Source organism: Somniosus microcephalus, unplaced genomic scaffold (assembly GCF_052327205.1).
Source record: "Somniosus microcephalus isolate GS21.2 unplaced genomic scaffold, FLI_Smic_1.0 unresolved_chr7, whole genome shotgun sequence".
NCBI lineage: Eukaryota > Metazoa > Chordata > Chondrichthyes > Squaliformes > Somniosidae > Somniosus > Somniosus microcephalus.
Genome location: NW_028225185.1, coordinates 2,486,083 through 2,513,869, shown reverse-complemented (window position 1 = coordinate 2,513,869; position 27,787 = coordinate 2,486,083). Strand labels below are relative to the sequence as shown.

The 27,787-nt window shown below is 56.1% G+C and overlaps 1 protein-coding gene across 2 annotated transcripts in view; it reads left to right on the top strand.

Annotated features, from left to right (window-relative positions):
* LOC147086373 (COUP transcription factor 1-like) overlaps positions 1–25,990 on the top strand; it is a 42,713-nt gene extending 16,723 nt beyond the window's left edge. For both annotated transcript variants that reach the window (XM_085978434.1, XM_085978433.1), the window contains exon 3: positions 25,434–25,990. In XM_085978434.1, coding sequence (XP_085834560.1) covers positions 25,434–25,708 — 275 coding nt within the window. In that variant the 3' untranslated portion in view covers positions 25,709–25,990. The remainder of the gene's footprint in view (positions 1–25,433) is intronic.
* The last annotated feature ends 1,797 nt before the right edge of the window (positions 25,991–27,787 follow it).

Sequence of the window (27,787 nt, the reverse complement as noted above, 5' to 3'; positions counted from 1 at the left end):
CGGGAGTGCGTCAGTATTTACAGGGAGTGTGTCAGTATTTACAGGGGGACCCCGGGAGTGTGTCAGTATTTACAGAGGGTCCCCGGGAGTGTGCCAGTATTTACAGGGTGACCTGGGAGTGTGTCAGTATTTACAGGGGGTCCCCGGGAGTGTGTCAGTATTTACAGAGATCCCTGGGAGTGCGTCTGTATTTACAGGGGGTCCCCCGGGAGTGTGTCAGTATTTACAGGGAGTGTGTCAGTATTTACTGGGGGTCCCCGGGAATGTGTCAGTATTTACAGGGATCCCCGGGAGTGTGTCAGTATTTACAGGGTGTCTCCGGGAGTGTGTCAGTATTTACAGGGTGTTCCCGGGAGTGTCAATATTTACAGGGGGTCCCCGGGAGTGTGTCAGTTTTTACAAGGGGTCCCCGGGAGTGTGTCAGTATTTACAGAGGGTCCCGGGAGTGTGTCAGTATTTGCAGAGGGTCCCCGGGAGTGTGTCAGTATTTATCAGGGGGTCCTCGGGAGTGCGTCAGTATTTACAGGGAGTGTGTCAGTATTTACAGGGGGACCCCGGGAGTGTGTCAGTATTTACAGGGTGTCCCCGGGAGTGTGTCAGTATTTACAGGGGGTCCCCGGGAGTGTGTCAGTTTTTACACGGGCTCGCCGGGAGTGTGTCAGTATTTACAGAGATCCCCGGGAGTGTGTCAGTATTTACAGGTGGTCCCCGTGGGTGGATCAGTATTTACAGGGGGTCCCCGGGAGTGTGTCAGTATTTACAGGGGGTCCCCGGGAGTGTGTCAGTATTTACAGGGGGTCCCCGGGAGTGTGTCAGTATTTACAGGGGGTCCCCGGGAGTGTGTCAGTATTTACAGGGGGATCACCGGGGAGTGTGTCAGTATTTACAGAGATCCCTGGGAGTGTGTCAGTATTTACAGGGGGTCCCTGGGAGTGTGTCAGTATTTACAGGGGGTCCCTGGGAGTGTGTCAGTATTTACAGAGATCCCCGGGAGTGTGTCAGTATTTACAGGGGGTCTTCGGGAGTGTGTCAGTATTTACAGGGGGTCCCCGGGAGTGTGTCAGTATTTACAGGGGGTCCCTGGGAGTGTGTCAGTATTTACAGGGGGTCCCCGGGAGTGTGTCAGTATTTACAGGGGTTCTCCGGGAGTGTGTCAGTTTTTACAGGGGGTCCCCGGGAGTGTGTCAGTATTTACAGGGGTTCCCGGGAGTGTGTCAGTATTTACAGGGGGTCCCCGGGAGTGTGTTAATATTTACAGGAGGTCCCCGGGAGTGGGTCAGTATTTACAGGGGCTCCCCGGGAGTGTGTCAGTAATTATTGGGGGTCCCTGGGAGTGTGTCACTATTTACAGGTTGTCCCCGGGAATGTGTCAGTATTTACAGGGGTCCCCGGGAGTGTGTCAGTATTTACAGGGGGTCCCCGGGAGTGTGTCAGTATTTACAGGGAGTCCCCGGGAGTGTGTCGGTATTTGCAGGAGGTCCCCGGGAGTGTGTCAGTATTTACAGGGGGTCCCCGGGAATGTGTCAGTATTTACAGGGATCCCCGGGAGTGTGTCAGTATTTACAGGGTGTCTCCGGGAGTGTGTCAGTATTTACAGGGTGTCCCCGGGAGTGTCAATATTTACAGGGGGTCCCCGGGAGTGTGTCAGTATTTACAGGGGGTCCCCGGGAGTGTGTCAGTATTTACAGGGAGTCTTCGGGTGTGTGTCAGTATTTACGGAGGGTCCCCGGGAGTGTGTCAGTATTTACAGAGGGTCCCCGGGAGTGTGCCAGTATTTACAGGGTGACCTGGGAGTGTGTCAGTATTTACAGGGGGTCCCCGGGAGTGTGTCAGTATTTACAGAGATCCCTGGGAGTGCGTCTGTATTTACAGGGGGTCCCCCGGGAGTGTGTCAGTATTTACAGGGAGTGTGTCAGTATTTACAGGGGGTCCCCGGGAATGTGTCAGTATTTACAGGGATCCCCGGGAGTGTGTCAGTATTTACAGGGTGTCTCCGGGAGTGTGTCAGTATTTACAGGGTGTTCCCGGGAGTGTCAATATTTACAGGGGGTCCCCGGGAGTGTGTCAGTTTTTACAAGGGGTCCCCGGGAGTGTGTCAGTATTTACAGAGGGTCCCGGGAGTGTGTCAGTATTTGCAGAGGGTCCCCGGGAGTGTGTCAGTATTTATCAGGGGGTCCTCGGGAGTGCGTCAGTATTTACAGGGAGTGTGTCAGTATTTACAGGGGGACCCCGGGAGTGTGTCAGTATTTACAGGGTGTCCCCGGGAGTGTGTCAGTATTTACAGGGGGTCCCCGGGAGTGTGTCAGTTTTTACACGGGCTCGCCGGGAGTGTGTCAGTATTTACAGAGATCCCCGGGAGTGTGTCAGTATTTACAGGTGGTCCCCGTGGGTGGATCAGTGTTTACAGGGGGTCCCCGGGAGTGTGTCAGTATTTACAGGGGGTCCCCGGGAGTGTGTCAGTATTTACAGGGGGTCCCCGGGAGTGTGTCAGTATTTACAGGGGGTCCCCGGGAGTGTGTCAGTATTTACAGGGGGTCCCCGGGAGTGTGTCAATATTTACAGGGGGTCCCCGGGAGTGTGTCAGTATTTACAGGGGGTCCCCGGGAGTGGGTCAGTATTTACAGGGGGACCCCGGGAGTGTGTCAGTATTTATAGGGTGTCCCCGGGAGTGTGTCAGTATTTACAGGGGGTCCCCGGGAGTGTGTCAGTTTTTACACGGGCTCGCCGGGCGTGTGTCAGTATTTACAGAGATCCCCGGGAGTGTGTCAGTATTTACAGGGGGTCCCCGGGAGTGTGTCAGTATTTACAGGGGGTCCCCGGGAGTGTGTCAGTATTTACAGGGGGTCCCCGGGAGTGTGTCAGTATTTACAGGGGGATCCCCGGGGAGTGTGTCAGTATTTACAGAGATCCCTGGGAGTGCGTCTGTATTTACAGGGGGTCCCCCGGGAGTGTGTCAGTATTTACAGGGAGTGTGTCAGTATTTATAGGTGATCCCTGGGAGTGTGTCAGTATTTAAAGCGGGTCCCCGGGAGTATGTCGGTATTTACAGAGGGTCCCCGGGAGTGTGTCAGTATTCACAGGGATCCCTGGGACTGTGTCAGTATTTACAGGGGGTCCCCGGGAGTGTGTCAGTATTTAAAGGGGATCCCCGGGAGTGTGTCAGTATTTACAGGGATCTCCGGGAGTGTGTCAGTATTTACAGGGGGTCCCCGGGAGTGTGTCAGTATTTACAGGGATCCCCGGGAGTGTGTCAGTATTTACAGGGGGTCCCCGGGAGTGTGTCAAGTATTTACAGGGGGTCCCCGGGAGTGCGTCAGTATTTACAGGGATCTCCGGGAGTGTGTCAGTATTTACAGGGGGTCCCCGGGAGTGTGTCAGTATTTACAGGGATCCCCGGGAGTGTGTCAGTATTTACAGGGGGTCCCCGGGAGTGTGTCAAGTATTTACAGGGGGTCCCCGGGAGTGCGTCAGTATTTACATGGGGTCCCCGGGGTGAATCAGTATTTACAGGGCGTCCCCAGGAGTGTGTCAGTATTTACAGGGAGTCTTCGGGTGTGTGTCAGTATTTACAGAGGGTCCCCGGGAGTGTGTCAGTATTTACAGAGATCCCTGGGAGTGCGTCTGTATTTACAGGGGGTCCCCCGGGAGTGTGTCAGTATTTACAGGGAGTGTGTCAGTATTTATAGGTGATCCCTGGGAGTGTGTCAGTATTTAAAGCGGGTCCCCGGGAGTATGTCGGTATTTACAGAGGGTCCCCGGGAGTGTGTCAGTATTCACAGGGATCCCTGGGACTGTGTCAGTATTTACAGGGGGTCCCCGGGAGTGTGTCAGTATTTAAAGGGGATCCCCGGGAGTGTGTCAGTATTTACAGGGATCTCCGGGAGTGTGTCAGTATTTACAGGGGGTCCCCGGGAGTGTGTCAGTATTTACAGGGATCCCCGGGAGTGTGTCAGTATTTACAGGGGGTCCCCGGGAGTGTGTCAAGTATTTACAGGGGGTCCCCGGGAGTGCGTCAGTATTTACAGGGATCTCCGGGAGTGTGTCAGTATTTACAGGGGGTCCCCGGGAGTGTGTCAGTATTTACAGGGATCCCCGGGAGTGTGTCAGTATTTACAGGGGGTCCCCGGGAGTGTGTCAAGTATTTACAGGGGGTCCCCGGGAGTGCGTCAGTATTTACATGGGGTCCCCGGGGTGAATCAGTATTTACAGGGGGTCCCTGGGAGTGTGTCAGTATTTACAGGGGGTCCCCGGGAGTGTGTCAGTATTTACAGGGGTTCTCCGGGAGTGTGTCAGTTTTTACAGGGGGTCCCTGGGAGTGTGTCAGTATTTACAGGGGGTCCCCGGGAGTGTGTTAATATTTACAGGAGGTCCCCGGGAGTGGGTCAGTATTTACAGGGGCTCCCCGGGAGTGTGTCAGTAATTATTGGGGGTCCCTGGGAGTGTGTCACTATTTACAGGTTGTCCCCGGGAATGTGTCAGTATTTACAGGGGGTCCCCGGGAGTGTGTCAGTATTTACAGGGGGTCCCCGGGAGTGTGTCAGTATTTACAGGGAGTCCCCGGGAGTGTGTCAGTATTTGCAGGAGGTCCCCGGGAGTGTGTCAGTATTTACAGGGGGTCCCCGGGAATGTGTCAGTATTTACAGGGATCCCCGGGAGTGTGTCAGTATTTACAGGGGGTCCCCGGGAGTGTCAATATTTACAGGGGGTCCCCGGGAGTGTGTCAGTATTTACAGGGGGTCCCCGGGAGTGTGTCAGTATTTACAGGGAGTCTTCGGGTGTGTGTCAGTATTTACAGAGGGTCCCCGGGAGTGTGTCAGCATTTACAGGGGGTCCCCGGGAGTGTGTCAGTATTTACAGAGATCCCTGGGAGTGCGTCTGTATTTACAGGGGGTCCCCCGGGAGTGTGTCAGTATTTACAGGGAGTGTGTCAGTATTTACAGGGGGTCCCCGGGAATGTGTCAGTATTTACAGGGATTCCCCGGGAGTGTGTCAGTATTTACAGGGTGTCTCCGGGAGTGTGTCAGTATTTACAGGGTGTTCCCGGGAGTGTCAATATTTACAGGGAGTCCCCGGGAGTGTGTCAGTTTTTACAAGGGGTCCCCGGGAGTGTGTCAGTATTTACACAGGGTCCCGGGAGTGTGTCAGTATTTGCAGAGGGTCCCCGGGAGTGTGTCAGTATTTATCAGGGGGTCCTCGGGAGTGCGTCAGTATTTACAGGGAGTGTGTCAGTATTTACAGGGGGACCCCGGGAGTGTGTCAGTATTTATAGGGTGTCCCCGGGAGTGTGTCAGTATTTACAGGGGGTCCCCGGGAGTGTGTCAGTTTTTACACGGGCTCGCCGGGAGTGTGTCAGTATTTACAGAGATCCCCGGGAGTGTGTCAGTATTTACAGGGGGTCCCCGGGAGTGTGTCAGTATTTACAGGGGGTCCCCGGGAGTGTGTCAGTATTTACAGGGGGTCCCCGGGAGTGTGTCAGTATTTACAGAGATCCCTGGGAGTGTGTCAGTATTTACAGGGTGTCTCCGGGAGTGTGTCAGTATTTACAGGGTGTTCCCGGGAGTGTCAATATTTACAGGGGGTCCCCGGGAGTGTGTCAGTTTTTACAAGGGGTCCCCGGGAGTGTGTCAGTATTTACAGAGGGTCCCGGGAGTGTGTCAGTATTTGCAGAGGGTCCCCGGGAGTGTGTCAGTATTTATCAGGGGGTCCTCGGGAGTGCGTCAGTATTTACAGGGAGTGTGTCAGTATTTACAGGGGGACCCCGGGAGTGTGTCAGTATTTACAGGGTGTCCCCGGGAGTGTGTCAGTATTTACAGGGGGTCCCCGGGAGTGTGTCAGTTTTTACACGGGCTCGCCGGGAGTGTGTCAGTATTTACAGAGATCCCCGGGAGTGTGTCAGTATTTACAGGTGGTCCCCGTGGGTGGATCAGTATTTACAGGGGGTCCCCGGGAGTGTGTCAGTATTTACAGGGGGTCCCCGGGAGTGTGTCAGTATTTACAGGGGGTCCCCGGGAGTGTGTCAGTTTTTACAAGGGGTCCCCGGGAGTGTGTCAGTATTTACAGAGGGTCCCGGGAGTGTGTCAGTATTTGCAGAGGGTCCCCGGGAGTGTGTCAGTATTTATCAGGGGGTCCTCGGGAGTGCGTCAGTATTTACAGGGAGTGTGTCAGTATTTACAGGGGGACCCCGGGAGTGTGTCAGTATTTACAGAGGGTCCCCGGGAGTGTGCCAGTATTTACAGGGTGACCTGGGAGTGTGTCAGTATTTACAGGGGGTCCCCGGGAGTGTGTCAGTATTTACAGAGATCCCTGGGAGTGCGTCTGTATTTACAGGGGGTCCCCCGGGAGTGTGTCAGTATTTACAGGGAGTGTGTCAGTATTTACTGGGGGTCCCCGGGAATGTGTCAGTATTTACAGGGATCCCCGGGAGTGTGTCAGTATTTACAGGGTGTCTCCGGGAGTGTGTCAGTATTTACAGGGTGTTCCCGGGAGTGTCAATATTTACAGGGGGTCCCCGGGAGTGTGTCAGTTTTTACAAGGGGTCCCCGGGAGTGTGTCAGTATTTACAGAGGGTCCCGGGAGTGTGTCAGTATTTGCAGAGGGTCCCCGGGAGTGTGTCAGTATTTATCAGGGGGTCCTCGGGAGTGCGTCAGTATTTACAGGGAGTGTGTCAGTATTTACAGGGGGACCCCGGGAGTGTGTCAGTATTTACAGGGTGTCCCCGGGAGTGTGTCAGTATTTACAGGGGGTCCCCGGGAGTGTGTCAGTTTTTACACGGGCTCGCCGGGAGTGTGTCAGTATTTACAGAGATCCCCGGGAGTGTGTCAGTATTTACAGGTGGTCCCCGTGGGTGGATCAGTATTTACAGGGGGTCCCCGGGAGTGTGTCAGTATTTACAGGGGGTCCCCGGGAGTGTGTCAGTATTTACAGGGGGTCCCCGGGAGTGTGTCAGTATTTACAGGGGGTCCCCGGGAGTGTGTCAGTATTTACAGGGGGATCACCGGGGAGTGTGTCAGTATTTACAGAGATCCCTGGGAGTGTGTCAGTATTTACAGGGGGTCCCTGGGAGTGTGTCAGTATTTACAGGGGGTCCCTGGGAGTGTGTCAGTATTTACAGAGATCCCCGGGAGTGTGTCAGTATTTACAGGGGGTCTTCGGGAGTGTGTCAGTATTTACAGGGGGTCCCCGGGAGTGTGTCAGTATTTACAGGGGGTCCCTGGGAGTGTGTCAGTATTTACAGGGGGTCCCCGGGAGTGTGTCAGTATTTACAGGGGTTCTCCGGGAGTGTGTCAGTTTTTACAGGGGGTCCCCGGGAGTGTGTCAGTATTTACAGGGGTTCCCGGGAGTGTGTCAGTATTTACAGGGGGTCCCCGGGAGTGTGTTAATATTTACAGGAGGTCCCCGGGAGTGGGTCAGTATTTACAGGGGCTCCCCGGGAGTGTGTCAGTAATTATTGGGGGTCCCTGGGAGTGTGTCACTATTTACAGGTTGTCCCCGGGAATGTGTCAGTATTTACAGGGGGTCCCCGGGAGTGTGTCAGTATTTACAGGGGGTCCCCGGGAGTGTGTCAGTATTTACAGGGAGTCCCCGGGAGTGTGTCGGTATTTGCAGGAGGTCCCCGGGAGTGTGTCAGTATTTACAGGGGGTCCCCGGGAATGTGTCAGTATTTACAGGGATCCCCGGGAGTGTGTCAGTATTTACAGGGTGTCTCCGGGAGTGTGTCAGTATTTACAGGGTGTCCCCGGGAGTGTCAATATTTACAGGGGGTCCCCGGGAGTGTGTCAGTATTTACAGGGGGTCCCCGGGAGTGTGTCAGTATTTACAGGGAGTCTTCGGGTGTGTGTCAGTATTTACGGAGGGTCCCCGGGAGTGTGTCAGTATTTACAGAGGGTCCCCGGGAGTGTGCCAGTATTTACAGGGTGACCTGGGAGTGTGTCAGTATTTACAGGGGGTCCCCGGGAGTGTGTCAGTATTTACAGAGATCCCTGGGAGTGCGTCTGTATTTACAGGGGGTCCCCCGGGAGTGTGTCAGTATTTACAGGGAGTGTGTCAGTATTTACAGGGGGTCCCCGGGAATGTGTCAGTATTTACAGGGATCCCCGGGAGTGTGTCAGTATTTACAGGGTGTCTCCGGGAGTGTGTCAGTATTTACAGGGTGTTCCCGGGAGTGTCAATATTTACAGGGGGTCCCCGGGAGTGTGTCAGTTTTTACAAGGGGTCCCCGGGAGTGTGTCAGTATTTACAGAGGGTCCCGGGAGTGTGTCAGTATTTGCAGAGGGTCCCCGGGAGTGTGTCAGTATTTATCAGGGGGTCCTCGGGAGTGCGTCAGTATTTACAGGGAGTGTGTCAGTATTTACAGGGGGACCCCGGGAGTGTGTCAGTATTTACAGGGTGTCCCCGGGAGTGTGTCAGTATTTACAGGGGGTCCCCGGGAGAGTGTCAGTTTTTACACGGGCTCGCCGGGAGTGTGTCAGTATTTACAGAGATCCCCGGGAGTGTGTCAGTATTTACAGGTGGTCCCCGTGGGTGGATCAGTGTTTACAGGGGGTCCCCGGGAGTGTGTCAGTATTTACAGGGGGTCCCCGGGAGTGTGTCAGTATTTACAGGGGGTCCCCGGGAGTGTGTCAGTATTTACAGGGGGTCCCCGGGAGTGTGTCAGTATTTACAGGGGGATCCCCGGGGAGTGTGTCAGTATTTACAGAGATCCCTGGGAGTGTGTCAGTATTTACAGGGGGTCCCTGGGAGTGTGTCAGTATTTACAGAGATCCCCGGGAGTGGGTCAGTATTTACAGGGGGTCTTCGGGAGTGTGTCAGTATTTACAGGGGGTCCCCGGGAGTGTGTCAGTATTTACAGGGGTTCCCCGGGAGTGTGTCAGTATTTACAGGGAGTCCCCGGGAGTGTGTCAGTATTTACAGGGGGTCCCCGGGAGTGTGTCAGTATTTACAGGGGGTCCCCGGGAGTGTGTCAATATTTACAGGGGGTCCCCGGGAGTGTGTCAGTATTTACAGGGGGTCCCCGGGAGTGGGTCAGTATTTACAGGGGGACCCCGGGAGTGTGTCAGTATTTATAGGGTGTCCCCGGGAGTGTGTCAGTATTTACAGGGGGTCCCCGGGAGTGTGTCAGTTTTTACACGGGCTCGCCGGGCGTGTGTCAGTATTTACAGAGATCCCCGGGAGTGTGTCAGTATTTACAGGGGGTCCCTGGGAGTGTGTCAGTATTTACAGGGGGTCCCTGGGAGTGTGTCAGTATTTACAGAGATCCCCGGGAGTGTGTCAGTATTTACAGGGGGTCCCCGGGAGTGTGTCAGTATTTACAGGGGGTCCCTGGGAGTGTGTCAGTATTTACAGGGGGTCCCCGGGAGTGTGTCAGTATTTACAGGGGTTCTCCGGGAGTGTGTCAGTTTTTACAGGGGGTCCCCGGGAGTGTGTCAGTATTTACAGGGGTTCCCGGGAGTGTGTCAGTATTTACAGGGGGTCCCCGGGAGTGTGTTAATATTTACAGGAGGTCCCCGGGAGTGGGTCAGTATTTACAGGGGCTCCCCGGGAGTGTGTCAGTAATTATTGGGGGTCCCTGGGAGTGTGTCACTATTTACAGGTTGTCCCCGGGAATGTGTCAGTATTTACAGGGGGTCCCCGGGAGTGTGTCAGTATTTACAGGGGGTCCCCGGGAGTGTGTCAGTATTTACAGGGAGTCCCCGGGAGTGTGTCAGTATTTGCAGGAGGTCCCCGGGAGTGTGTCAGTATTTACAGGGGGTCCCCGGGAATGTGTCAGTATTTACAGGGATCCCCGGGAGTGTGTCAGTATTTACAGGGTGTCTCCGGGAGTGTGTCAGTATTTACAGGGTGTCCCCGGGAGTGTCAATATTTACAGGGGGTCCCCGGGAGTGTGTCAGTATTTACAGGGGGTCCCCGGGAGTGTGTCAGTATTTACAGGGAGTCTTCGGGTGTGTGTCAGTATTTACGGAGGGTCCCCGGGAGTGTGTCAGTATTTACAGAGGGTCCCCGGGAGTGTGCCAGTATTTACAGGGTGACCTGGGAGTGTGTCAGTATTTACAGGGGGTCCCCGGGAGTGTGTCAGTATTTACAGAGATCCCTGGGAGTGCGTCTGTATTTACAGGGGGTCCCCCGGGAGTGTGTCAGTATTTACAGGGAGTGTGTCAGTATTTACAGGGGGTCCCCGGGAATGTGTCAGTATTTACAGGGATCCCCGGGAGTGTGTCAGTATTTACAGGGTGTCTCCGGGAGTGTGTCAGTATTTACAGGGTGTTCCCGGGAGTGTCAATATTTACAGGGGGTCCCCGGCAGTGTGTCAGTTTTTACAAGGGGTCCCCGGGAGTGTGTCAGTATTTACAGAGGGTCCCGGGAGTGTGTCAGTATTTGCAGAGGGTCCCCGGGAGTGTGTCAGTATTTATCAGGGGGTCCTCGGGAGTGCGTCAGTATTTACAGGGAGTGTGTCAGTATTTACAGGGGGACCCCGGGAGTGTGTCAGTATTTACAGGGTGTCCCCGGGAGTGTGTCAGTATTTACAGGGGGTCCCCGGGAGTGTGTCAGTATTTACAGAGATCCACGGGAGTGTGTCAGTATTTACAGGTGGTCCCCGTGGGTGGATCAGTGTTTACAGGGGGTCCCCGGGAGTGTGTCAGTATTTACAGGGGGTCCCCGGGAGTGTGTCAGTATTTACAGGGGGTCCCCGGGAGTGTGTCAGTATTTACAGGGGGATCCCCGGGGAGTGTGTCAGTATTTACAGAGATCCCTGGGAGTGTGTCAGTATTTACAGGGGGTCCCTGGGAGTGTGTCAGTATTTACAGGGGGTCCCTGGGAGTGTGTCAGTATTTACAGAGATCCCCGGGAGTGGGTCAGTATTTACAGGGGGTCTTCGGGAGTGTGTCAGTATTTACAGGGGGTCCCCGGGAGTGTGTCAGTATTTACAGGGGTTCCCCGGGAGTGTGTCAGTATTTACAGGGAGTCCCCGGGAGTGTGTCAGTATTTACAGGGGGTCCCCGGGAGTGTGTCAGTATTTACAGGGGGTCCCCGGGAGTGTGTCAATATTTACAGGGGGTCCCCGGGAGTGTGTCAGTATTTACAGGGGGTCCCCGGGAGTGTGTCAGTATTTACAGGGGGATCCCCGGGGAGTGTGTCAGTATTTACAGAGATCCCTGGGAGTGTGTCAGTATTTACAGGGGGTCCCTGGGAGTGTGTCAGTATTTACAGGGGGTCCCTGGGAGTGTGTCAGTATTTACAGAGATCCCCGGGAGTGGGTCAGTATTTACAGGGGGTCTTCGGGAGTGTGTCAGTATTTACAGGGGGTCCCCGGGAGTGTGTCAGTATTTACAGGGGTTCCCCGGGAGTGTGTCAGTATTTACAGGGGGTCCCCGGGAGTGTGTCAGTATTTACAGGGGGTCCCCGGGAGTGTGTCAATATTTACAGGGGGTCCCCGGGAGTGTGTCAGTATTTACAGGGGGTCCCCGGGAGTGGGTCAGTATTTACAGGGGGTCCCGGGGAGTGTGTTAGTATTTACAGGGGATCGCCGGGAGTGTGTCAGTATTTACAGGGGGTCCCCGGGAGTGTGTCAGTATTTACAGGGGGGGTCACCGGGAGTGTGTCAGTATTTACAGGGGGTCCCCAGGAGTGTGTCAGTATTTACAGGGGTCCCCGGGAGTGTGTCAGTATTTACAGGGATCCATGGGAATGTGTCAGAATTTACAGAGGGTCCCCGGGAGTGTGTCAGTATTTACAGAGTGTCCCCGGGAGTGTGTCAGTATTTACAGGGGGTCCCCGGGAGTGTGTCAGTATTTACAGAGGGTCCCCGGGAGTGTGTCAGTATTTACAGGGGCTCACCGGGAGTGTGTCAGTATTTAAAGGGGATCCCCGGGAGTGTGTCAGTATTTACAGGGGGTCCCCGGGAGTGTGTCAGTATTTACAGGGGCTCGCTGGGAGTGTGTCAGTATTTACAGGGGGTCTCCGGGAGTGTGTCAGTATTTACAGGGTGTCTCCGGGAGTGTGTCAGTATTTACAGGGGGTCCCCGGGAGTGTGTCATTATTTACAGGGGGTCTCCGGGAGTGTGTCAGTATTTACAGGGGGTCTCCGGGAGTGTGTCAGTATTTACAGGGGGGTCCCCGGGAGTGTGTCAGTATTTACAGGGGGTCCCCGGGAGTGTGTCAGTATTTACAGGGGGTCCCCGGGAGTGTGTCAGTATTTACAGGGGGTCCCCGGGAGTGTGTCAGTATTTACATGGGATCCCCGGGAGTGTGTCAGTATTTACAGGGAGTTCCCGAGAGTGTGTCAGTATTTACATGGGGTCCCCGGGAGTGTGTCAGTATTTACAGGGGGTCCCGGGAGGTGGAACATATTTACAGGGTGTCCCCGGGAGTGTGTCAGTATTTACAGGGAGTCCCTGGGAGTGTGTCAATGTTTACAGGGTGTCCCCGGGAGTGTGTCAGTATTTACAGGTGTCCCCGGGAGTGTGTACAGCATTTACAGGGTGTCCCCGGGAGTGTGTTAGTATTTACAGGGGGTCCCCGGGAGTGTGTCAGTATTTAAAGGGGGTCCCCGGGAGTGTGCCAGTATTTACAGGGGTCCCCGGGAGTGTGTCAGTATTTACAGGGGGTCCCGTGCAGTCATCAGTACGCTCCATCACTGGAAGCCAGAGACGAGACCAAAGAGGAATTCTACTCCAGCCTCGAACAATCCCTGTCCCAAGTCCCAATGGGCGGCAAGCTGATCCTCCTTGGCGACTTTTACGCCAGAGTTGGAAAGGACACAGATCTCTGGGGTGGTGTGATCGGCAGAGAGGGGGTAGGGAAAGCCAACTCCAATGGTACCCTCCTCCTGTTGAAATGCTTAGAACATGTCCTTGTCATAACCAACACCTTGTTCCGTCAGAGGGACAAGTTCAAGCCTTCATGGCAACACCCTCGCTCCAAGCACAGGCATCTACTGGACTACGTCATCGTCCGAGCGAGGAACCGCAAGAACGTCCGCATCACCCGTGCCATGACAGGAGCTGACGACTGCTGGACAGACCACCGCCTAATCTGCTCTGTCAACTCTCTCAATGTAGCCCCAAAACAGAGGCGGCAACGGAAACAATGGCAACGGAAACAATGCCGCTGGAAAATTAACGCTGGAGCACTCAAAGACCCCACTACGAAGGCCCTATTCAGCCTGCGCCTCACAAACAACCTGACGACTCCCAGTGATGCAGAGACACAGAGTGCCCACAGTGCCTGGTCTGCACTCAAGAACTCCATAATCAGCACCTGTGAAGAGACGCTCGGTCACTTGACCAGGAAATACCAAGACTGGTTCGACGAGAATGACCAGGAGATCCAGGAGCTAATAAGCCGCAAGCCCAAGGCATTCCTGATCTGGAAACAGCAACAGAACTCGCGAGCAAGAAAGCAGCTCTACAGACGCCTGAAGGCCGAGGTCCAACAACAAACTCGCGACCGAAAGAACAGATGGTGGGTGGAGAAAGCGCAGGAAATCCTGCAGCTAGCCGACAACCACGACGTGCGTGGATTATTTAGCGCAGTCAACACCATCTATGGCTCAAGCACCCAAGGTCCTACCCCACTGTGGGCCAAGAACGGAGAGGTACTCATCAAGGACAGAGAGGCAGTCAGTGCCCGCTGGAAGGAGTACTTTGAAGATCTCCTTAACCGAGACTCTGTCTTCGATGCGAGTGTCCTCAACTCCATCCCGCAGCATGCTACCTGCCACCATCTCAGTACAACCCCAGCCCGGCATGAGGTTGAAAAGGCCATCCGACAACTGAAGAACAACAAGGCCTCGGGAGCAGATGGAATCCCCGCCGAGGCACTAAAGCATGGCGGAGAAGCACTATTGGCGAGAATACATGAACTCATTTCTCTTATTTGGAAGGAGAGCATGCCAGGGGATCTCAGAGACGCCGTAATCGTGACCATCGTCAAGAAAGGTGATGAGTCAGATTGCGGTAATTACAGAGGAGTTTCCCTGCTGTCTGCCACAGGGAAAGTCATCGCAAGAATCCTCCTCAATCGCCTTCTCCCAGTGGCTGAAGAGCTCCTCCCAGAGTCGCAATGCGGATTCCGCCCACTAAGGGGCACAATGGACATGATCTTCACCGCGCGTCAATTACAAGAGAAATGCAGGAAACAGCACCAACCGCTGTACATGGCCTTGTTTGCTCTCACAAAGGCCTTCGACACTGTCAACCGTGAGGGATTATGGAGAGTCCTCCTCAAATTCGGCTGCCCTCAAAAGTTTGTCACCATCCTCCGCCTGCTTCACGACGACATGCAAGCCGTGATCCTGACCAATGGTTCCACCACAGACCCAATTCACGTACGGACCGGGGTCAAGCAAGGCTGTGTCATCGCACCAACGCTCTTCTCGATCTTCCTGGCTGCAAAGCTCCATCTCACCCTCCGTAAGCTCCCCACTGGAGTGGAGCTAATTTACAGAACAAACTGGAAACTGTTCAACCTCCGTTGCCACCAGTCCAGATCCAAGGTCGTCCCATCCTCTGTTATCGAATTACAGTATGCAGACAACGCTTGCGACTGCGCACACTCTGAGGTCGAACTCCAAACCATCGTCAACACCTTCACTGAAGCGTACAAGTGCATGGGCCTTACACTAAACATCCATAAGACAAAGGTCCTCTACCAACCTGCCCCCGCCACACAGTACTGCCCCCCGATTATCAAAATCCACGACAAGGCCTTGGACAATGTGGACCACTTTCTATACCTCGGGAGCCTACTGTCAACAAGGGCAGACGTCGACAACGAAGTCCAACACCGCCTTCAGTGTGCCAGTGCAGCCTTCGGTCGCCTGAGGAAGAGAGTGTTTGAAGACCAGGACCTCAAACCCAGCAGCAAGCTCATGGTTTACAGAGCAGCAGTGATACCCGCCCTGCTGTATGCTTCAGAGACATGGACCATGTACAGCAGGCACCTCAAAGCACTGGAGAGGTACCACCAACGCTGCCTCCGCAAGATCCTGCAAATCCATTGGCAGGATAGGTGCACCAACGTCAGTGTTCTCGCGCAGGCCAACATCCCCAGCATTGAAGCTTTGACCACGCTCGATCAGCTCCGATGGACGGGCCAAATCGTCCGCATGCCCGATACGAGACTCCCAAAACAAGCTCTCTACTCGGAGCTCCGGCACGACAAGAGAGCCCCAGGTGGGCAGAGGAAATGATCAAGGACACCCTCAAAGCCTCCTTGAAAAAGTGCAACATCCCCACCGACACCTGGGAATCCCTGGCCCAAGACCGCTCAAAGTTGAGGAGAAGCATCCGAGAAGGCGCCGAACACCTTGAGTCTCTTCGCCAGGAGCAAGCGGAAGCCAAGCGCAAACAGCGGAAGGAGCGCACGCCAACCCAAGCACCCCACCCACCCGCCCCTTCAACCACCGTCTGCCCCACCTGTGACAGAGACTGTAGGTCCCGCATTGGACTTATCAGTCACCTGAGAACTCATTTTTAGTGTGGAAGCAAGTCACCCTTGGTTCCGAGGGGCGGGGTCCCCGGGAGTGTGTCAGTATTTACAGGGGTCCCCGGGAGTGTGTCGGTATTTACAGGGGGTCCCCTAGATTATATCAGTATTTACAGGGGGTCCCCGGGAGTGTGTCAGTATTTACAGGGTGTCCCCGGGAGTGTCTCAGTATTTACAGGGTGTCCCCGGGAGTGTGTCAGTATTTACAGGGATCCCCGGGAGTGTGTCAGTATTTACAGGGGTCCCCGGGGTGTCTGTCAGTATTTACAGGGGGTCCCCGGGAGTGTGTCGGTATTTACAGGGGGTCCCCGGGAGTGTGTAAGTATTTACAGGGTGTCCCCGGGAGTGTGTCAGTATTTATAGGGGGTCCCCGGGATTGTGTCACTATTTACAGGGTGCACCCAGGAGTGTGTCATTTTTACAGGGGGTCTCCGGGAGTGGGTCAGTATTTACAGGGGGTCCCCAGGAGTGTGTCAGTATTTACAGGGGGGTCCCCGGGATTGTGTCAGTATTTACAGGGGGTCCCCGGGTGTGTGTTAATATTGATACGGGGTCCCCGGGATTGTGTCAGTATTTACAGGGGGTTACCGGGTGTGTGTTAATATTGATACGGGGTCCCCGGGAGTGTGTCAGTATTTACAGGGGGTCCCCGGGAGTGTGTCAGTATTTACAGGGGGTCCCCGGGAGTGTGTCAGTATTTACAGGGGGTCCCTGGGAGTGTGTCAGTATTTACAGGGGGTCCCTGGGAGTGTGTCAGTATTTACAGGGGTTCTCCGGGAGTGTGTCAGTATTTACAGGGGTCCCCGGGGTGTCTGTCAGTATTTACAGGGGGTCCCCGGGAGTGTGTCGGTATTTACAGGGGGTCCCCGGGAGTGTGTAAGTATTTACAGGGTGTCCCCGGGAGTGTGTCAGTATTTATAGGGGGTCCCCGGGATTGTGTCACTATTTACAGGGTGCACCCAGGAGTGTGTCATTTTTACAGGGGGTCTCCGGGAGTGGGTCAGTATTTACAGGGGGTCCCCAGGAGTGTGTCAGTATTTACAGGGGGGTCCCCGGGATTGTGTCAGTATTTACAGGGGGTCCCCGGGTGTGTGTTAATATTGATACGGGGTCCCCGGGATTGTGTCAGTATTTACAGGGGGTTACCGGGTGTGTGTTAATATTGATACGGGGTCCCCGGGAGTGTGTCAGTATTTACAGGGGGTCCCCGGGAGTGTGTCAGTATTTACAGGGGGTCCCCGGGAGTGTGTCAGTATTTACAGGGGGTCCCTGGGAGTGTGTCAGTATTTACAGGGGGTCCCTGGGAGTGTGTCAGTATTTACAGGGGTTCTCCGGGAGTGTGTCAGTATTTACAGGGGGTCCCCAGGAGTGTGTCAGCATTTACAGGGGGGTCCCCGAGAGTGTGTCAGTATTTACAGGGGGTCCCCGGGAGTGTGTCAGTATTTACAGAGTCTCCCCAGGATTGTGTCAGTATTTACAGGGGGCCCCCGGGTGTGTGTTAATATTGATACGGGGTCCCCGGGCGTGTGTCAGTATTTACAGAGAGTCCCCGGGAGTGGGTCAGTATTTACAGGGGGGTCCCCGAGAGTGTGTCAGTATTTACAGGGGGTCCCCGGGAGTGTGTCAGTATTTACAGAGTCTCCCCAGGATTGTGTCAGTATTTACAGGGGGCCCCCGGGTGTGTGTTAATATTGATACGGGGTCCCCGGGCGTGTGTCAGTATTTACAGAGAGTCCCCGGGAGTGGGTCAGTATTTACAGGGGGTCCCCGGGAGTGTGTCAGTATTTATTGGGGGTCGCTGGGAGTGTGTCACTATTTACAGGGTGTCCCCGGGAGTGTGTCACTATTTACAGGGTGTTCCTGGGAGTGTGTCTGTATTTACAGGGGTCCCCGGGAGTGTGTCAGTATTTACAGGAGGTCCCCGGGAGTGTGTCAGTATTTACAGGGGGTCCCCGGGAGTGTGTCAGTATTTACAGGGAGTCCCCGGGAGTGTGTCAGTATTTACAGGGGGTCCCCGGGAGTGTGTCAGTATTTACAGGGGAATCCCTGGGAGTGTGTCAGTATTTACAGGTGGGTCCCCGGGTGTGTGTCGGTATTTACAGAGGGTCCCCGGGAGTGCGTCAGTATTTACAGGGGGTCCCCGGGAGTGTGTCAGTATTTGCAGGAGGTGCCCGGGAGTGTGTCAGTATTTACAGGGGGTCCCCGGGAGTGTGTCAGTATTTGCAGGAGGTCCCCGTGGGTGGGTCAGTATTTACAGGGGGTCCCCGGGAGTGTGTCAGTATTTACAGGGGGTCCCCGGGAGTGTGTCAGTATTTACAGGGGGTCCCCAGGAGTGTGTCAGTATTTACAAGGGGTCCCCGGGAGTGTGTCAGTATTTACAGGGGGTCCCCGGGAGTGTGTCAGTATTTACAGGGGGGTCCCCGGGAGTGTGTCAGTATTTACAGGGGGGTCCCCGGGAGTGTGTCAGTATTTACAGGGGTCCCCGGGAGTGTGTCAGTATTTACAGTGGGTCCCCGGGTGTGTGTCAGCATTTACAGGGGGTCCCCGGGAGTGTGTCAGTATTTACAGGGGGTCCCCGGGAGTGTGTCAGTATTTACAGGGGGTCACCGGGTGTGGGTCAGTATTTACAGGGGGTGCCCGGGAGTGTCAGCATTTACCGTGGTTCCCCGGGAGTGGGTCAGTATTTACAGGGGGTCCCCAGGAGTGTGTCAGTATTTACAGGGAGTCCCCGGGAGTGGGTCAGTATTTACAGGGGGTCCCCAGGAGTGTGTCAGTATTTACAGGGAGTCCCCGGGAGTGGATCAGTATTTACAGGGGGTCCCCGGGAGTGTGTCAGTATTTACATGGGGTCCCCGGGAGTGGGTCAGTATTTACAGGGGGTCTCCGGAAGTGTGTCAGTACTTACAGGGGGTCCCTGGGCGTGTGTCAGTATTTACAGGGGGTCCCTGGGAGTGTGTCAGTATTTACAGGGGGTCCCCGGGAGTGTGTCAGTATTTACAGGGGGTCCCCGGGAGTGGGTCAGTATTTACAGGGGGTCCCCGGGAGTGGGTCAGTATTTACAGTGGGTCCCCGGGAGTTTGTCAGTATTTACAGGGGGTCCCCGGGAGTGGGTCGGTATTTACAGGGGGTCCCCGGGAGTGTGTCAGTATTTACAGGGGGTCCCCGGGAGTGTGTCAGTATTTACAGGGGTTCCCCGGGAGTGGGTCAGTATTTACAGGGGGTCCCCGAGAGTGTGTCAGTATTTACAGAGGGTCCCCGGGAGTGTGTCAGTATTTACAGGGGGTCCCCGGGAGTGTGTCAGTATTGACAGGGGGTCCCCAGGAGTGGGTCAGTATTTACAGGGGGTCCCCGGGAGTGGGTCAGTATTTACAGGGGGTCCCCGGGAGTGTGTCAGTATTTACAGGGGGTCCCCGGGAGTGTGTCAGTATTTACAGGGGGTCCCCGGGAGTGTGTCAGTATTTACAGGGGGTCCCCGGGAGTGTGTCAGTATTTACAGGGGGTCCCCGGGAGTGTGTCAGTATTTACAGGGGGTCCCCGGGAGTGTGTCAGTATTTACAGGGGGTCCCCGGGAGTGTGTCAGTATTTACAGGGGGTCTCCGGGAGTGGGTCAGCATTTACAGGGGGTCCCCGGGAGTGTGTCAGTATTTACAGGGGGTCCTCAGGAGTGTGTCAGTATTTACAGGGGGTCCCCGGGAGTGTGTCAGTATTTACAGGGGGTCCCCGGGAGTGGGTCAGTATTTACAGGGGGTCTCCGGGAGTGTGTCAGTATTTACAGGGGGTCCCCGGGAGTGTGTCAGTATTTACAGGGGGTCCCCGGGAGTGTGTCAGTATTTACAGGGGGTCCCGGGAGTGTGTCAGTATTTACAGGGGGTCTCCGGGAGTCTGTCAGCATTTACAGGGGGTCCCCGGGAGTGTGTCAGTATTTACAGGGGGTCCCCGGGAGTGTGTCAGTATTTACAGGGAGTCCCCGGGAGTGTGTCAGTATTTACAGGGGTCCCCGGGAGTGTGTCAGTATTTACAGGGATCCCCGGGGAGTGTGTCAGTATTTACAGGGGGTCCTCGGGAGAGTGTCAGTATTTACAGGGGGTCCCCGGGAGTGTGTCACTATTTACAGGGGGTCCCCGGGAGTGTGTCAGTATTTACAGGGGGTCCACGGGAGTGGGCCAGTATTTACAGGGGGTCCCCGGGAGTAGTCAGTATTTACAGGGGATCCCCGGGAGTGTGTCAGTATTTACAGGGGGTCCCCGGGAGTGGGTCGGTATTTACAGGGGGTCCCCGGGAGTGTGCCAGTATTTACAGGGGGTCCCCGGGAGTGGGTCGGTATTTACAGGGGGTCCCCGGGAGTGGGTCGGTATTTACAGGGGGTCCCCGGGAGTGTGTCGGTATTTACAGGGGGTCCCCGGGAGTGTGTCAGTATTTACAGGGGTTCCCCGGGAGTGGGTCAGTATTTACAGGGGGTCCCCGAGAGTGTGTCAGTATTTACAGAGGGTCCCCGGGAGTGTGTCAGTATTTACAGGGGGTCCCCGGGAGTGTGTCAGTATTGACAGGGGGTCCCCAGGAGTGGGTCAGTATTTACAGGGGGTCCCCGGGAGTGGGTCAGTATTTACAGGGGGTCCCCGGGAGTGTGTCAGTATTTACAGGGGGTCCCCGGGAGTGTGTCAGTATTTACAGGGGGTCCCCGGGAGTGTGTCAGTATTTACAGGGGGTCCCCGGGAGTGTGTCAGTATTTACAGGGGGTCCCCGGGAGTGTGTCAGTATTTACAGGGGGTCCCCGGGAGTGTGTCAGTATTTACAGGGGGTCTCCGGGAGTGGGTCAGCATTTACAGGGGGTCCCCGGGAGTGTGTCAGTATTTACAGGGGGTCCTCAGGAGTGTGTCAGTATTTACAGGGGGTCCCCGGGAGTGTGTCAGTATTTACAGGGGGTCCCCGGGAGTGGGTCAGTATTTACAGGGGGTCTCCGGGAGTGTGTCAGTATTTACAGGGGGTCCCCGGGAGTGTGTCAGTATTTACAGGGGGTCCCCGGGAGTGTGTCAGTATTTACAGGGGGTCCCGGGAGTGTGTCAGTATTTACAGGGGGTCTCCGGGAGTGTGTCAGCATTTACAGGGGGTCCCCGGGAGTGTGTCAGTATTTACAGGGGGTCCCCGGGAGTGTGTCAGTATTTACAGGGAGTCCCCGGGAGTGTGTCAGTATTTACAGGGGTCCCCGGGAGTGTGTCAGTATTTACAGGGATCCCCGGGGAGTGTGTCAGTATTTACAGGGGGTCCTCGGGAGAGTGTCAGTATTTACAGGGGGTCCCCGGGAGTGGGTCGGTATTTACAGGGGGTCCCCGGGAGTGGGTCGGTATTTACAGGGGGTCCCCGGGAGTGTGTCAGTATTTACAGGGGGTCCCCGGGAGTGTGCCAGTATTTCCAGGGGGTCCCCGGGACTGTTTCAGTATTTACAGGGGGTCCCCGGGAGTGTGTCAGTATTTACAGGGGGTTCCCCGGGAGTGTGTCAGTATTTACAGGGGGTCCCCGGGAGTGTGTCTGTATTTACAGGGGTTCCCCGGGAGTGGGTCAGTATTTACAGGGGGTCTCCGGGAGTGGGTCAGTATTTACAGGGGGTCCCCGGGAGTGTGTCAGTATTTACAGGGGTCCCCGGGAGTGTGTCAGTATTTACAGGGGGATCCCCGGGGAGTGTGTCAGTACTTCCAGGGGGTCCCCGGGAGTGTGTCAGTATTGACAGGGGGTCCCCGGGAGTGGGTCAGTATTTACAGGGGGTCCCCGGGAGTGTGTCAGTATTTACAGGGGTCCCCGGGAGTGGGTCAGTATTTTCAGGGAGTCCCCGGGAGTGTGTCAGTATTTACAGGGGGTCCCCGGGAGTGTGTCAGTATTTACAGGGGTCCCCGGGAGTGTGTCAGTATTTACAGGGGGTCCCCGGGAGTGTGTCAGTATTTACAGGGGTCCCCGGGAGTGTGTCAGTATTTACAGGGGGTCTCCGGGAGTGCGTCAGTATTTACGGGGGGTCCCCGGGAGTGTGTCAGTATTTACAGGGGGTTCCTGGGAGTGTGTCAGTATTTACAGGGGGTCCCCGGGAGTGTGTCAGTATTACAGGGGTCCCCGGGAGTGTGTCAGTATTTATAGGGGTCCCCGGGAGTGTGTCAGTATTTACAGGGGGTCTCCGGGAGTGCGTCAGTATTTACAGGGGGGTCCCCGGGAGTGTGTCAGTATTTACAGGGGGTTCCCGGGAGTGTGTCAGTATTTACAGGGGGTCCCCGGGAGTGTGTCAGTATTTACAGGGGTTCCCCGGGAGTGGGTCAGTATTTACAGGGGGTCCCCGGGAGTGTGTCAGTATTTACAGGGGGTCCCCGGGAGTGGGTCAGTATTTACAGGGAGTCCCCGGGAGTGGGTCAGTATTTACAGGGGGTCCCCGGGAGTGTGTCAGTATTTACAGGGGGTCTCCGGGAGTGGGTCAGTATTTACAGGGGGTCTCCGGGAGTGGGTGAGTATTTACAGGGGGTCCCCGGGAGTGGGTCAGTATTTACAGGGGTTCCCCGGGAGTGGGTCAGTATTTACAGGGGTCCCCGGCAGTGGGTCATTATTTACAGGGTGTTCTCTGTTACTATATCCAGGGCTCCCCCCCCCCACAATAGAAGTTTAAACGTCGCGGTGTTCTCTGCCGCCTCCGATTGGACCCGCAGGCTGATATAAAAATGATTGCCTTGAAATGTCAGTGCGTTAATATTTGCCCAATCCCGCGGCACTCTGTAAACACTGATGCCACGTCTGATGAACTCCACTATTTAGATAGTGGGAAACAGAATTGATTAGGAACTCGTTAAGGATTCCTGTAGAGAAACACAGTTCTGTTAAGGTCAGCCATCATTATAATGCAATGGTGGATTTGATTTATCCAGTGACCCAGTTAAGGCTGCAATAATCCAGCTCATGCGACGCTTTGGTGAATCTGTTAAAGCGTCGAAGAGCAACACATTAGATAGATTGAAGGTGCTGTGCCAAGCTCCAGTCCCTGGATCTGATTTACATTTCACCTGCCCCAGCGCCCGCACACCTGTGCAACATCAGCACCCACCAAATGTAGAACCTGTTGCATTTCGACCCAAGCAGCATTTCCCTTTCACAAAGAACCTCCCCTTGTTATCAACCGGGTTAGAAGTGAGCTCGCGCGGGTCCTGCACAGTTACTGGGCTGTATCAGGGTTAAATAGATCCTCTTGAGATGTAGGAAGCTAGGAAATACTGGACGACGAAAGACCCAGGTCCATCTAGTCCATCCTGGTCGCCGCACGATACTCTCTGGGGTTTAGAAGAATGAGAGGTGATCTCATTGAAACATACAAGATTCTGAGGGGGATTGACAGGGTAGATGCTGAGAGGCTGTTTCCCCCTGGCTGGAGAGTCTAGAACCAGGGGTCACAGTCTCAGGATAAGGGGTCGGCCATTGAGGACTGAGATGAGGAGGAATTTCTTCACTCAGAGGGCGGTGAATCTTTGGAATTCTCTGCCCCAGAGGGCTGTGGAGGCTCAGGCGTTGAGTGTATTCAAGGCTGAGATCGATTGATTTTTGAACTCTAGGGGAATCGAGGGATATGGGGATCGGGCGGGAAAGTGGAGTTGAGGTCGATGATCAGCCATGATCTTATTGAATGGCGGAGCAGGCTCGAGGGGCCGAATGGCCGAGTCCCGCTCCTGATTCTTATGTTATGTCTCCAATTCCTGGTATCCTTGGATCAGAGCCCAGCGTGGAGATAAAAATTAGAGGGAACATTGGTCTCAGCGTGGCGTTACAGGTCCTCACCTCCGACGCGGCAAAGTCAAAGGGAATGATTTGAAATCAATTCATCATTTAAAGCTGCTGATTGTAATATCACATCCTGGGTGGGGTTCCCAGGGCGGGTGAAACTTCAACCTCATTGCGTTCATTTGGGGACATCCGGAGCAGCTCGCCAGGAACCGGGACTATCGGGAGCAGCACCCCGTAAACTGGGACTATCGAGAGCAGCTCCCTGTAAACTGGGAACATCGGGAACAGCTCCCCGTAAACTGGGAATATCGAGAACAGCTCCCCGTAAACTGGGACTATCGGGAGCAGCTCCCCGTAAACTGGGAACATCGAGAGCAGCTCCCTGTAAACTGGGAACATCGGGAGCAGCTCCCCGTAAACTGGGAATATCGGGAGCAGCTCCCCGTAACCTGGGACTATCGGGAGCAGCTCCCCGTAAACTGGGAATATCGGGAACAGCTCCCCGTAAACTGGGACTATCAGGAGCAGCTCCCCGTAAACTGGGAATATCGGGAGCAGCTCCCCGTAAACTGGGAATATCCGGAGCAGCTCCCCGTAAACTGGGAATATCGGGAGCAGCTCCCTGTAAACTGGGAATATCGGGAACAGCTCCCCGTAAACTGGGACAATCGGGAGCAGCTCCCCATAAACTGGGAATATCGGGAGCAGCTCCCCGTAAACTGGGACTATCTGGAGCAGCTCCCCGTATCCTGGGAATATCGGGAGCAGCTGCTCGTAAACTGGGAATATCGGGAGTAGCTCGCCAGGAACAGGGAATATCGGGAGTAGCTCGCCAGGAACAGGGAATATTGGGAGCAGCTCCCCGTAAACTGGGAATATTGGGAACAGCTCACCGTAAACTGGGAATATCGGGAGCAGCTCACCAGGAACCAGGAATATCGGGAGCAGCTCCCCGTAAACTGGGAATATCGGGAGCAGCTCGCCGTAAACTGGGAATATCAGGAGCCATTCCTCAGTAACTGGGAATTTCGGGATGAGGGTCCTGGGGTGAGACAGACTCGCTGCAGACTGAATTAAGCTCGCGTGCATTGTTTTGCAGATGAACAGGCTGACCCTCACATTCTCGGAGCTGCTGGGATGGGCAATAAATGCCAGCGATGCCCACACCCCGAGAATGAGTAAAATACAGGCTTCAGTATCATCAGAACATAAGAACATAAGAAATAGGAGCAGGAGTTGGCCATTCGGCCCCTCGAGCCTGCTCCGCCATTTAATGAGATCATGGCTGATCTGATCTTGGGCTCAGCTCCATTTCCCTGCCCGCTCCCCATAACCCTTCACTCCGTTATTGTTCAAAAATCTGTCTATCTCCACCTTAAATGTATTTAATGACCCAGCCTCCACGGCTCTCTGGGGCAGAGAATTCCACAGATTCACGACCCTCAGAGAAGAAATTCCTCCTCATCTCAGTTCTAAAAGGGCGACCCTTTATTCTGAAACTGTGCCCCCGAGTTCTAGATTCCCCCACGAGGGGAAACATCCTCTCTGCATCTACCTTGTCGAGTCCCCTCAGAATCTTATATGTTTCAATAAGATCACCTCATTCTTCTAAACTCCGGCACGTTTCTGTGCTAAAAATTCTGTGTCGTTCTCATCACATCTCCATCTTCTCCAGGCCCCTCGACTGGATAACATCGGGAATGGAATGTTCTTTGCCAGTAAGGAGAGGGATTGAGCAGGGTCGAAGCCTGGGCCCACAGGGAGGGGTGCCCGTGGGTTACAGGGAGGGGTGCCCGTGGGCCCACGGGGAGGGGTGCCCGTGGGCCCGCGGGGAGGGGTGCCCGTGGGCCCGCGGGGAGGGGTGCCCGTGGGCCCGCGGGGAGGGGTGCCCGTGGGCCCGCGGGGAGGGGTGCCCGTGGGCCCCCGGGGAGGGGTGCCTGTGGGCCCCCGGGGAGGGGTGCCCGTGGGTTACCGGGAGGGGTGCCCGTGGGTTACGGGGAGGGGTGCCCGTGGGTTACGGGGAGGGGTAACTGTGGGTTACGGGGAGGGGTAACTGTGGGTTACGGGGGGGGTGCCCGTGGGTTACGGGGAGGGGTGCCCGTGGGTTACGGTGCGGGGTACCTGTGTGTTATGGGGAGCGGTGCCTGTGGGTTACGGGGAGCCGCCCGCCATCTAAAGCCCGTGCCTGTTGTGTGTTTTCCCTGCAGACGCCTGCGGCCTCTCGGACCCGGCCCACGTGGAGAGCCTGCAGGAGAAATGCCAGAGCGCCCTGGAGGATTACAGCCGCAACCAGTACCCCAACCAGCCCAACCGCTTCGGCAAGCTACTGCTGCGGCTCCCCTCCCTCCGCGTGGTCTCCTCCCCCGTCATCGAGCAGCTCTTCTTCGTGCGGCTGGTGGGTAAGACCCCGATCGAAACGCTCATCAGGGACATGCTGCTGTCGGGCACCAGCTTCAGCTGGCCGTACATGGCCGTTCAGTGACGTCCTGGTGCTAAGACCGTTCACCTTGGCCCAGGAGACAGGACAGGAGCTGACCCCCCCCCCGTGCAGGTCTGAGCTGAGGGGGGGGGAGGTTTAATGCCTCTCGGCGACGGGAGGTCTGTTCGCAACTTTACAAGGAAAGGGGACTCGCTTTTCCGGGGGTCGGGAACGCTCCCCGAGGTCACAGCCTCCCTAACCCGCAGCGCAGGAGCCAGGGTCACGAAGCCAGGTGTTGTATAAACTTAAATAAATAAAAATGAACAGGTGTGCTTTTTAAAGACATGTCGCCACTATTTGAGAGGTTCTGAACTCGTTTAAAAAAAAATCAGACTCGTGTTTCTCCAGCGCCTTTCCCCAGCTCAGGACGTCCCAAAGCGCTTTACAGCCAATGAAGGACTTTTCGACGTGTAGTCACTGTTGTGATGTAGGAAACGGAGCAGCCAATTAGCGCACAGCAAGCTCCCACAAACAGCAATGTGATGATGACCAGATCATCTGTATTCATGATGATGGTTGATGGATAAATATTGGCCTCGGCTTAACGTCTCATCTGAAAGACGGCCCCTCCGACAGTGCGGCGCTCCCTCAGTACTGCCCCTCTGACAGTGCGGCGCTCCCTCAGTACCGCCCCTCCACAGTGCGGCGCTCCCTCAGTACCGCCCCTCCGACAGTGCGGCGCCCCCTCAGTACCGCCCCTCCGACAGTGCGGCGCCCCCTCAGTACCGCCCCTCCGACAGTGCGGCGCTCCCTCAGTACCGCCCCTCCGACAGTGCGGCGCTCCCTCAGTACCGCCCCTCCGACAGTGTGGCGCTCCCTCAGTACCGCCCCTCCGACAGTGCGGCGCTCCCTCAGTACCGCCCCTCCGACAGTGCGGCGCTCCCTCAGTACCGCCCCTCCGACAGTGCGGCGCTCCCTCAGTACCGCCCCTCCGACAGTGCGGCGCTCCCTCAGTACCGCCCCTCCGACAGTGCGGCGCTCCCTCAGTACCGCCCCTCCGACAGTGCGGCGCTCCCTCAGTACCGCCCCTCCGACAGTGCGGCGCTCCCTCAGTACCGCCCCTCCGACAGTGCGGCGCTCCCTCAGTACCGCCCCTCCGACAGTGCGGCGCTCCCTCAGTACCGCCCCTCCGACAGTGCGGCGCTCCCTCAGTACCGCCCCTCCGACAGTGCGGCGCTCCCTCAGTACCGCCCCTCCGACAGTGCGGCGCTCCCTCAGTACCGCCTCTCCGACAGTGCGGCGCTCCCTCAGTACCGCCCCTCCGACAGTGCGGCGCTCCCTCAGTACCGCCCCTCCGACAGTGCGGCGCTCCCTCAGTACCGCCCCTCCGACAGTGCGGCGCTCCCTCAGTACCGCCCCTCCGACAGTGCGGCGCTCCCTCAGTACCGCCTCTCCGACAGTGCGGCGCTCCCTCAGTACCGCCCCTCCGACAGTGCGCCGCTCCCTCAGTACCGCCCCTCCGACAGTGCGGCCGGCGCTCCCTCAGTACCGCCCCTCCGACAGTGCGGCCGGCGCTCCCTCAGTACCGCCCCTCCGACAGTGCGGCCGGCGCTCCCTCAGTACCGCCCCTCCGACAGTGCGGCCGGCGCTCCCTCAGTACCGCCCCTCCGACAGTGCGGCCGGCGCTCCCTCAGTACCGCCCCTCCGACAGTGCGGCGCTCCCTCAGTACCGCCCCTCCGACAGTGCGGCGCTCCCTCAGTACCGCCCCTCCGACAGTGCGGCGCTCCCTCAGTACCGCCCCTCCGACAGTGCGGCGCTCCCTCAGTACCGCCCCTCCGACAGTGCGCCGCTCCCTCAGTACCGCCCCTCCGACAGTGCGGCGCTCCCTCAGTACCGCCCCTCCGACATTGCGGCGCTCCCTCAGTACCGCCCCTCCGACAGTGCGGCGCTCCCTCAGTACCGCCCCTCCGACAGTGCGGCGCTCCCTCAGTACCGCCCCTCCGACAGTGCGGCGCTCCCTCAGTACTGCCCCCAAGCAGGAAATATTTAGCATTTTAGAGGAAATCTTTGAATGAAGAAGGAGCATGACTCAGGAACTGACACGTGAACTTAGATGGACTGTAATTCCTGGCTGGTAAAGC